General features: G+C 39.4%; 1 protein-coding gene across 2 annotated transcripts in view; it reads left to right on the plus strand.

The window, feature by feature from the left end:
- The window catches only part of CSRNP2 (cysteine and serine rich nuclear protein 2), an 88,228-nt gene extending 75,825 nt beyond the window's left edge, over positions 1-12,403 (plus strand). For both annotated transcript variants that reach the window (XM_073613712.1, XM_073613713.1), the window contains exon 5: positions 2,830-12,403. In XM_073613712.1, the coding sequence (XP_073469813.1) occupies positions 2,830-3,666 (837 nt within the window). In that variant the 3' untranslated portion in view covers positions 3,667-12,403. The remainder of the gene's footprint in view (positions 1-2,829) is intronic.

Consider the following 12,403-nt stretch of genomic DNA (forward strand, 5'->3'; position numbering starts at 1 on the left):
TTGGTCCTTCTAAGCCTGCTGACCAAAGTTCAAATGCCATGCAGTGCATTATGGTTTTAAAAAATTCTTCCGGGGAAACCTCCATATAAATTTGGAGAGACTGTGAATCCTGAACTTTGCCAAGATCCCATAGTACTGGCGACTGCAAACCTCATCCCTAATGGATGTTAACCCCTTCCTGTTGACTGCATCCCGGCCCTTTAAGAGTTCTAAAGGCCAGGATTCGGGCATTCGGGTCATGTGACCGCTGTGCTTGGCTGCCACAGTGGTCACGTGATCGGAAAGATCGATCGCAAGGATGCTTACCGATCCCCGCCAGCAAAAACATTTTATTCTCTGCTCCTAGACGCTGAAGCTCAAAAAACGCTAATAGCCTAAAGTAGTGTGCATGGACACATAAGATAACACATAGGATAACACATAGGATAACACTATTTAACTTCTCGGAGCAGAAAATAATGCTAATAACAGCTTCTATGAGCTTAAAAAAAGCTAGTGTGCATGGAGCCTTAGCCCCAGTTCACACCAGCACGGCTTCAAAGTCGCACAACTTTGAAGCTGACATTCCTGTGTGACTTCATCGCGGCTTGCATACGACTTCTTTAACAGCAGTCAATGCAAGTCGTATTGAAGTTGCCCCAAAGTCGTTTTCCTAAGTCAGAGCGACTTGAGTTGAATCGATTAAAACGGTTCTATTGCTGTTAACGGGGTGCGACTTGTCATGCGACAAGACGCAGCAGTGTGAACCAGGGCTTATACTACATCCATACTATCCTCCGCATTTGGTTTACTTAAACACTTGGGAAATTATCTGGGGATTATAAACATGCTTCCCAGATCAAGTTATCAAGTTTTCCTGCGTTTAAAAGTACACGGGTTTACATTTGTTCAGAGTATCTAATCTGCGATTGCATGCACTGAATTCTATTTTCTTTAAGGGCACATTCACACCAGATGCAATGGGATGCTTTTTTTTTATTTTTTTATTTTTGTTTTTATTCTATTCTTTATTTATGGCTTTGCATATTACAGACATTATGCTAGAGACACAGCACACAAGGTCACAATAACACAATTGCAACAAGCCATTACGTACAAAATATTGAAAAAAGAACTGAGCAAAGCATGAAAAAAAAAAAAAGTGAAAACCATAGCACTTGACTTCAGCCACATATCCTGGAAATAATGCACAGTTAGGCTAACCTGGCTCATCCGAAGTCAAGTGCATACCATAACCTGACTGAGACTAGAACACGTAACTGGTCTCGTGGTAGTTTTTCACTACCCAATAGCAGTATAATTAAAACAGGATGCATTTTTTACTACACTCCAAATGCATAGACAGTCCAAAGTCCAGGTTATCTTATGGGTATAGTTCACATTATTGCAGTGCATTGAAAAAAAGTACAGCAAGCTGGATTTTTCTGCACTGCAAATGCAAGTAAAGGCACAATAATGCACTGCAATGCAGTGCAGTGCACATAAAAGCTCAATAAAGAAAGAAGACAGATGCACCACAAATGCATGTATAAAATCGCACTTCAAATGCACGTCACTGCACATGCAAAAACACAGTTTCTGGTGTGAATGGGCCCCAAATGTAGCTAAACTGAATACGGGTAAATGCATAGTGTGGACTCTACCATTAAAAATCATTACATGCATTTTGATATTTGAGTACTTACAGTAGTCAAGGTCTGGAAGAAACCAAAACTAAAAATAGGACTGCACAGGCCACAATTCATGATATAACTGAGGCAACTTTAGTGGATAAAATTCAAAAATACATCTGGATTTGGCAGCCCTGGATTGATGAATACTTGCTGCTGGGCTTTGACAACATGTCTGTCATTAGTACCCAGTGTTCTCCCAAAGCATATAAACCAGTGACCAGATAGAGCTAAGACAGGCCCTTTGCCTGCCCTTGACTTCCCTGGAACCCCCTACCCCCACCTACGCAAGCCACACCTTTCCTAGTTATAAACATTGGTTTCCACAACCAAACCTACAGTCTAATCCTCAACCTGGTATTGTATCAACTTCAATGACTTTTATTCTATTATATGTATTTGCAACTACCATTCACCATCATTACCTTGTGATATGATTGTACCTGTATTTAGCATTCTCTCTTGGAAACTCAATACAATTTTTTTAAACATTGAATGCATTTAGAAATATCCTAAAAACTCTTATGTAATTGCCATTGTGAAAGAGGCCTAAGGTGTTTATATAACCACATTTGTTTAAATTTTGGATGGCGTGGGAAATGATTAGATAACCTGTCAGGATTCTGTGTTAACTCTGGGGAAATTGGCCCCCTTATTTGTTCTAGTATCCATCTTCACCAAATCAGAAAAATATGGAAAATGCTAAATTTTACAGTTGTCACAGAACAGGAGGGGAAGGGAAACCTTCCAATGAGGATACCTGTTCCAGTGACAACTGTCACTGGAACAGGTGTAGAGATGTCCCCTGACTTCCTGTTTGTTCATAAGATGTGAAGGGACATTCCACAAATGAGCAAAAAATAAACTGACCTGGGTATTAACACTTACTTCCATAATTTAAAAGCATTTCTGGTAAACATACCTTTTTTTTTTAGTTCTAAAAAAAATGGGTTAGCCTCATGATCATTCAGGTTTGCAGCTGTGTGAGGTCTCAAGGTAGAGCTCTAGCATCACTTATTGTCTGCCTAAGTTTCAGGACATCAAACTTTCAACTCAGATCTGGTCCTCCAATAGAATACACACCATATACTGTGTTTAATATAAGAGATGTGTGGTCTTCCCTACTAGTTTAACCCTTTATTTTCTCTGAATTGAATAGGTGGATCGTATGTCATTTCCATGTGGGTGTTCCAGGGATGGCTGCAGTAACGTAGCTGGTCGCATAGAATTCAACCCTATTCGTGTGCGAACTCATTACCTCCATACTATCATGAAACTTGAGCTGGAAAATAAACGCCAACAGCCACGACCTCAGCCACTAGAACAGGAAATTCCTCCTGACTCCCTCACTGCCCAACAGCATCAGGAGACACAGGATTTCCATGAATTTATAGCTGAGAACTATCACTTGGAGAATGAGGCTGCTGTCCGGCACCTGCAAAGTGCAGAGGAGCGCCAGAGGCTGCTTGATGAAGGTGAAGAAACCTCAAGTGGCTCTAGCCTCAGTCTGGACTCCAGTGTAGAGAGTTTAGAGGTCTGTCTTCTGGAGGCGCCCATTTCGCTGCCACCGTCCGATTGCCATTCCTCCGACAATCCTGTCTTACTGTCTTCTGACTCCTCTGTTCTCTGTTACACTGATGAAGACTCTGGGAGGCCAGCCTCACCGCCGGACTACACAGATGACAGCATGGTGTCCATTTATGATCAGAACTCAACCAGCTTAACTCCAGGGTCAGACATGACAGAGTCTATCGCCTCTGAGACTACGGAGTCCAGTGGCTCAGTCCAAATAGATACAGAGGATTACACAATGATGACTCCTTATTCTAAGGAGGAGAACCTAGAACCAGAGCCTGCTGGGAATTCCTCTGACTTGGTAACACAGACAAGCAGGCAACTAGAAACCTCTATGAGTGAAGGGGGGAGGTTGCAGGAAAATTCTGACAACCCCTGGTCAGGCCAGCACTTTTCTGCAGAAAGTTCCCTGACCATGTGACACTTTTGGCAAATGTTTTGCACAAGCTTCTCCATCTTCTCTTTTCCAATCAAAGTCCTTTCCTCAACTTTCCATGTGTGTACCTGTGGGAGATCTATTTATATTAGCATTGTGTACATTTACAAATGTCTTTTTAATATGCGTGAAAAACAGTGGAAGTGTGAGAAGGGGGGGAAAAAAATCTTAAGATGGTTCTGGGCCTTCTTACAACTTTTCTGAGTTTGCCTAAGCCAATGATATGCCAGCTCACCCTTGGGTATGTTTAGCTTTATAGGGAGGATGGTTGCCATATTGCTGGGTTGTGTTGCAATATTATTCATGTTTGAAATTTGGTGACCACTATAACTTTGCAATAGACACACTGCTCAACCATTGTCTGATAAATGCAAGACTTTTACTTACAAACTAACAGCGCTCTATATGTAGATCTACCACCTTCAAACATGCCTGTATGTGGTTTGGCAAGATTTGCTCACCATGTGGCAGGCTACCTTTTTCCTTTGCATGGTTCCTTGCTTTTTGGATTAATCTGTTGTGGCTCCCTATCATCCCGTGTCTTTACTCCGACAGTCAATGTAGAAGGAATGGGAGCCTAACATGTAGACTACACAGATATACCCAGACATAGTATGGTGCTATTGAATAGGCTTAAGTTTCAAATGCTGGTGCAGAAGCACTTTAACTTCAAGACAAGACTAACTTACAGGACTTTCCTCAACTTTACGAAGCTGCTAATCTTCAACGTGGACTATTTAAGGGGACAGTTGTACTATTTGTGCATTCAAATGTGCTAGTCTTTTATTGGAATGGAACGGTATTAATTTTAAGCACCGCCCCTCCCCCCGCCCAAGCATTAAAGGGGTTTGTGCGATGTACAGTTTTTATTTTTTTATGTAGATTTTTACTTTGAAATATTTGTGTTAAATTATGAGATCACCAAATACACCAATGAAAAATATTTATTTATAGGTAATAAGTCAACCTATTACATTTTGGCAAACATTTTAAAAGCATACTGTCACTGCAGTGTTTTTAGTAAACTGTGACTTTTCTTCCTTGGAGTAACTGAAATATGGTCCTAGCTTTATTGGCAAAATTCTGACATTTCTAAGACTCATTTTACCCAAGGACTAAATTAAATCAGCCAATAAAGTTATTGCCACATACAGCTAGGCTGGAACTTATTTGTCTATTGTCTTTCTTTGTTGTTGACATTACATGTCTTATTGTTTGCAGAATCCTTCATACATTATCTTAAAGATAACCTTTTAAAGCGGTATTAAACCCAAGACCAAAAATGTAATAATATATTGCAGCTTACTAAGCATTAGATGTGGTGGCAGCATTAGAATTGGTAAGCTGCAATACAACAAATAGTTGCTTTTGGGTTTAATATTGCTTTAACATCTAATAGAAGTATTAAGTACCTTGCGTAGTCTGATCTGGGTGGGGGGGATCTTGATTTTTTGTGTAACCTTCAGGAGGCGATTATTTAAAAAAAAAAAAAAATCTTGTCGTTGGAACCTAATCAGCCAAATTCTCTATGTTTACCAGATACAAGATAGTGAGGATGAAAGTTTTCAGCGGCTCTGTAAATCATGCTACTGCCCTGGTATCAGCGTGCTCTCAACTCTGTATATTGTGTTCAATATTGTATAGCTCTTTCCCTGTGTGTTGGGAGGAACATCAAAAATACCTGTTTTTGCCCAAAAATACAGTGTCCTAGGCCCTCTGTACTCCTGCTGTTAAATGGTTAACAAATTCTATTTTAATTGGGCCAGTGATTTGGTTAGATTAAGGAAGGTCGGGGATATATGTTTAGCCAGGCTTTATTTTTGGCTGTAGGCCGTTCCTACACTGGTTTCCTTGTTCTGGCATGTCCATTGGTAGAAAGGTGTTAGCCTAACTTTGAGCAGTTTGCAGTCCTAGACTTATGAAAAATGAAGTCCTAATCGGCTCTTCAACTATAGTATTACGTATAGTTACTGACATATGTGGCTTTCATAAGAGATGATACCTATAAAATACAATTTTAATTGTTCACAATTTGTTCAAATGTAGCCTGTTTATCACAGGTGAGTATTTTTCAGAGATGTATAAAATGTGATGAGGTTGTCCAAGAGGACCTTCAGTGTGGCTTGGCACTTGAGGTAAATCTTGGCTTATGCCTTACATTTCATAATAGGCACAAATTGCATATGTTTAACACTGTGCATATTGTCCTACTGGACAGTTTGCTTATTCTATTTCTTTTTTTACCTGTTAATATACAGGGTTTTTTTCCCCTCACATGAGTGTTGTGCCACCAGTTACCAAGTCTGATCACTGTAATGGATATGGGTACAGCATGATCATGGTTGTACTATAGCATGTGACCTAAGTGTAAACAAACTTTGCCATAATGGCAATGTAGAAATTGAAAGACTAACTTATTTATAAACAGGAAATGAGAATTATTCTATAGAAGAGGGCTTGACCACAAGAGCCAGACTCCTCAATTAGTTGTAATCAAGAACAGCAACTTAAAACTGGTTGCCAGAGAGATCAATTTTATGCAAAGACCAATCCATTTTAAGGCTGTAGAACTGTATCACAGCCAATGAGATAAGTAATTTTAATATCTGCAATCGAAAAATATTGCCATCTGCTTAATGTAGGGAAGCGAGATTAACTTCAGACGTGTTTGTAAATGAGGCCTAGTACAAAGAACTGTTTGTTTCCCAGTGTTTGCTTTCCATGTGGTAGAGCATACAAATTATTAACCTTTTGGAATGGTATCTGTAATACATATTTAAGGCTCATTCTTCTGAATCTGATGTAATCCACTCAAATAGAACACCTCCATGTACACTATCCACTGCCCTCAAGTGATCCAGAAAGGCAAAAAAACTCTTCAATAAAGCATGATCCGATTTGATGTAAAAGGAGAAAAAAAAATTCTTCCTGACCCCCCCCCCCCCAAGCTGCAATCTGATATTCCCTGGGTCAATTTTACCTATAAATATTAGTATCCAGTTATATTGTGTGCATTTAGGAAATAATCCAGGCCTTTCTTAAAACAACCTATTGAGTTGGCCAGAGCCAGCTCTTGAGGAAGTCTATTCCACATTTTGACAGCTCTTACTGTAAAGAAACCTTTCTGTATTTGGAGATTAAATCTCTCTTCCTCCAGATGTAAAGAATGCCCCTTTGATAACTTTAAAGTGAATAACTTAACACCAAGTTCACTATATGCACCCATGTTGATCATATCCCCCTTAATCTCCTCTTCTCAAGAAAGAATAAATTCAGTTCCTCTAATCCAGTGTTTCTCAACTCCAGTCCTCAAGGCACCCCAACAGTTCATGTTTTCAGGATTTCCCTCAGATCAAACAGCTGTGGTAATTACTAAGGCAGTGAAACTGATCAAATCACCTGTGCAAAATAATGGAACGCCTGAAAACATGACCTGTTGGGGCGCCTTGAGGACTGGAGTTGAGAAACACTGCTCTAATCTTTCCTCATAGCTGATCTCCTCCATGCCTCTTATCAGTTTGGTTGCCCATCTCTGCACTTTCTCCAGTCCCTCAATATCCTTTTTTTTTTTTTTTTTTTTTTTTGTGAACTGGTGCCCAAAACTGAACTGTATATTCCAGAAGAGGTCTTACTAATGATTTGTACAGGGGCAAAATGATATCTATTCCCTCAGTCCATACCTCTTTTAATACAAGAAAGGATTTAACCTGCTTTGGAAACTGCAGCTAGGCATTGCATGCTATTGTTAAGCCTGTGATCTACCAGAACACCCAGCTCCTTCTCCACCACTGATTTCCCCAGTTGTACTCCCCCTAGTATGTATGATGCATGCATGTTTTTAGCCCCCAAGTGCATAACTTTACATTTCTACACATTAAACCTCATTTACCACACAGTTACCCAATTAAACAGTGCATTGAGGTCGGCTTGTAAGTTGAAGACGTCTTGTAAGCACGTTATTCCACTGCATAGCTTGGTCTCATCTGCCCACACTGAAATGGTACTGGTTTGCTATGATATGCCATTTCTAGTCCCTTTCTATGACAACAATTTGCCTGACCTGTTATCTGGCTTCAGGACTTTAAGTCAATGACCTACCTGGAGGAGCTCAAAGTAAGAACATCCGATCTGCAAAACTGTTTTAGGTTAATGAATAAAGCTAGTGGCTTGATCGATATAAGGACCAGACAGCTAGCGTTTTCATAAAGAAGTCCGCAATGGCAGCCTCAATTTTTATGTACAAATTTCCTTTAAAAGGGACATTTCCTGTCACTTTTAGGTTTACATTTCAAAAACTGATCTAAGTTGGATCACAGTTGTCAAACCTACACTGGAAAAAGACAGGTAGGAGTATAAACATGTAAATCTAATGAGTGGTTTGGGTGATAGTTCTTAAGACAATGAGTTTGATATCTTTCCAATGTTAAAATGACCCCCAGGAAGCATTGTAACATTCACATAAGTGTTTAATTGTCCTGTTGAGAGTTTATTCATTGCCAAAATCCTTGAAGTTGGAAATGTCTTGTTAAAATGTTTTGTGGGACCCCAGTTTTAAAATCTCATAAAAGTTCTACTGGTTGTAAAGACCTTTGCTGCCCTGTGACCAAATAGTATAGCCTACCTCCCTTGCTTATGGTGTATCCAAGTCGCAGGGCACCCATGCCAACTGCACAGTTAGATCTGGATATGGCAGCATCTAGGGCTTGGTGACATGCCACAAATCCACCAAGTGAACTGCGAAGTCGTCTTCTTTATCAGCCCTGAACCCCTTAGAAAAATCCACCAAGCTTTTAAGGAGGCTGTTTAATTAGGCAGGGCTAACCCCAAGATTATGGTTGGGGGTAATCTTTTGGCATTAAATATAAAAAAGTTTTGTATATATGTCAAGGCAATTTTTTTAATGCCCGTTCACACTGGAATCGCAGAGGAACGAGCTCCGCATTCCTTTGCCATTCAGTGTAATGCGATTTTTTCCACTCATTCATTTGAATGGGCTGAAATTGCACTGGATTGCACCAAAAGTAGTGAATGCATTACTTTTAAAGATGCACTGCAGCTGGATGGAATGGTACTATGTGATCCACTGCAGGCAAACACACCGCATTTGTGGTCTGTGTTTGGGGTGGTGTTAGAAATCTATTGACACCTGCAGCAGATCGCTCACCCAGGGAAATGTGCACAGAACAGAGGTTTCCTGCATCAAGTTCCGGTGTGAACGAGCCCTTAGATCATGTAGGCAATTTTCTCTGTAGATTTTGACTGATCTTTGATATATAGATCTATAACTATATATATCTATATATCTCAGACTGGAATCGTCTTAATCAATGTTATTTTGGTTACATTGTTTTCAAAACATGTATTGGCTATGTATTTTCTACCTGTCTAATATATGTAACGTGCAGTTAAAAGATATTAACCTATCAGATGCCATGTTGCATACTACAGTAAATAGAAAAGAATGGTTCCCAACGATTACTTTGCTAAGCATTTCAAACTGGTGTGTTTTGGCACACACACACACACACACACACACACACACACACACACACACACACACAGCTTTTTTTAATTCTTTTTTAGGGGCTGGTTTAAGGATGTAAATGTAATGAGGTCCTAGTCATGCTACGGTTAGTAAAGGCTGCACTCCCTTATATAAGTTTACAAATTAATACTTTGGAAAATGTTTTTATAGCCCCTTTCTCCAGAGTAAATGGAATTTGCAATTATTACTATAATAATTACCAAAGTGCAATCATTTTTTCAAATTACATAGGCATGGCCTTCAGTAGAGATGATGTGGCCCTTTGAAGATTGTCATACACTTTTTGACGACAATCATTTTAGTTTAACTGTGCTAAATGTTGCTCATATTTGGCATTGACTGCCCTCGGCTGTTAGAATCATTAAGGCATTTTTAGAAGTATAGGCACCTCCATCAGATAACTGACGTTTCCAGGAGTCATACCACAGTGGGACCCAATCTTCAAACACCTAGTGGTAATTTTGCTTGTGGCCTGGCCATATTTGTGATAGCTGTGATCCTTGCCAACTTTTTTTTTTTTTTTACATTTACACTGTACACTAGAGAATGAGGGAAGCAAACAAAATGCTATCTGGTTTTGTGTGTAGTATGAATTGTTCGACTAGCAGTACAAAATGGTGCCTAAGCTTAGGTTCACATATGTGCAGGTTGGGATTATGTGCCATTGTGCACATGTCCCACATAGAAACGAACTGTTCTTTAGCAGATGCGTGGAGTGCCATTAATTCTTAAAGTGGATGTAAACCCGTACATATACCCAGTGAAGTAAACAGCCTCAGATGATACGCAGAAGTGAAACAAATCTCCCTACAAAAGTTTTACATGCCACATCTGCTGTCTTCAGCTTTATATATTCTTTAGAAAGTTCAGAACATGCTAGGAGATTTTCTCTTTCTGGTCGGCACTGCTGTGAAGCCTAGGCATACAGCCAAGATAGCTGATTGGAGTAAAGACACACACTCCCTCTCCTCATAGTTAGAGACTGTTTGTTAAATATTTCAGCACTCTGCTAATCTATTTATAGCATCCTCCCCAACACAAAACTCATGCTGATAACAGAAGAATGGAGCAGGAGAAAGCTACAGAACATAGTGCTTTGAAGAGAGATAAAACTGCAGATATACGTGCCCAGCTCAAATTTTATGTATCAGGTTTACATCCACTTTAATTGCAACCCCATGTATCAGCACCTGCATGCATAATTGCACATGTTCGCATCTCACATACACGGGTTGATTTACTAAAACTGTGCAAAAGCTCCAGTTTTAGAAACTGTTCTTTAGCAGATATCTGGGGTGCTATTCTAAATGGCACCTACATGTATAACTGCATGGTGCCACAGCACCATGTGGTTCCATGTACCATATAAAAAAAAAAAAAAAAAAAAAAAAAGGGTCAGGGACTTCTTGCCTGCATTTCTGTAGCCGCAGCGTACGCATGCACATATGTGAACCTAGCCTAAAATAGATATGGTCTTACCAAAATTGGGTGGCTAGGTTTGTACTAACTGGGTCTTTTGTTATGAATTTCCAAGACATGAAGTTGCATGCATACTATTTGGTCAGTTGGAGCTAAGTTTTAAGAAAACAAAAGTCCCATAAGCTGCCATATTTCCATCCTGGAAGATTTCTTTTCACTTTCCTGTTTGTGTCTAAGTAGGTATAGTTGATATTCTATCTGCTCTTTACCTATCCTCATTAAGTAAATCATACTACATGTTAAGCAAACACTAAGGCCTGCATCAGAATGGGAGACATATGTCTTACCATAGGACCAAAAATTGCTAAATGGCTATAGTAATTCATAAAAGCACAATGCCACCCACAAGCGTGGGTGTGTGTGTGTGTTTCTAGCTACACATATTGCTGTAAAGTTGCTTTCATGCTTTACTGGTGTCAGACGTATAACTCCCACCACCTCAAGGATCTGTGGGCATAGGGTCCATACAACCCTGCTTGGGTTGGGCTGAAATTAAGTTGTATAGTGGTATATAGTGTGGGTGCTTTAAACAATTATAGAGAAAAGAAACCTTTTAAAATATCATGTTGGATTGGAAAAGTTAAGATAGGATCCCAGTTTTTCTCCCACATGGCTTCCTTTGACTTGGAGAACCCACCAGCATTTCAAACTTTGATTTGCCCACTCCTGATGGGCATAATGGTGCATTTATTTATTCCGTGACACAGGATCTTGCAAAACGTAACCTGTTGCCCCTAACCGCCCCCCCCCCACCCCCTTTCTTTTATAGCCAACTTTATTCCACTACTCTGCACTTCTGGCTGGTATGTGATGCACAGTCTGCCTGATCTATACTTGAAATAACTGTAAGATTTTAAGACAATGGAGTGTGTTTGTTTTGTTAAAAAAAACACAAATGCTATATGTTAAAAGAATATAATGTGCCCTTGGTTGGGCAGTAAAAGACTGGTACATGACTTGCACAGCTGGATTATTATCCAGGATTACATTGATGGGGTCGTGCAAGAATTTAATACTTTATAGACTTTTCTGTGTAATGCTACAACAAGGTGCAATGATAAACTTATATATATTCATGGAGAAGTAATGCATATATATTTGTTTTTATGACCATAACAGGATATGAAAGGTGCTGTGAACAGCTTGGTTATGTGAAAGAGAAAAGCAGGATGGTTAGTGATGTACAAAAATGTCCATAGAATTTCAAAAAGTTTTATCAATTTTATATAGTTAGTATGTACTTTGATTTTTTTTAATTCCTCTCATTTCCCACATTGGTTGACTGCATTCTGCTGATGTTGACCAGAACTCCCAGCATGCTTACTGATTGGCTGAGAGTTCACATCTGCAGAAACTGGGTTGTTGACGCCTGACCTTTCCCATGCAGCCACCTAGTGGGAGATGTAACTTACTACATCTTGCATAAAAATGCCTTTAGCTTACATGGCACAACTCTTTAATTTTTGTAGTGTTAGTTTAATCTAATTCCCTAGCTTGTTCATCATTGTAGCACATTATTCACCTCTAACCCTTTCTTTTACAATGCTGTGCACAAACGTATCATTTCAGTGTAAATTCAACGCTTTGCCATGTTTTTTTCCCCAGCCTTCTCATTTGCATTTCTAGGATTTCTGAATTGTGGCAATTCTGTATTTAAGAGAATATTTAAATGTAAAAACAAATAAAATTATGCTAAAA

This window comes from Aquarana catesbeiana, linkage group LG02 (genome assembly GCF_042186555.1).
Source record: "Aquarana catesbeiana isolate 2022-GZ linkage group LG02, ASM4218655v1, whole genome shotgun sequence".
Taxonomy (NCBI): Eukaryota; Metazoa; Chordata; class Amphibia; order Anura; family Ranidae; genus Aquarana; species Aquarana catesbeiana.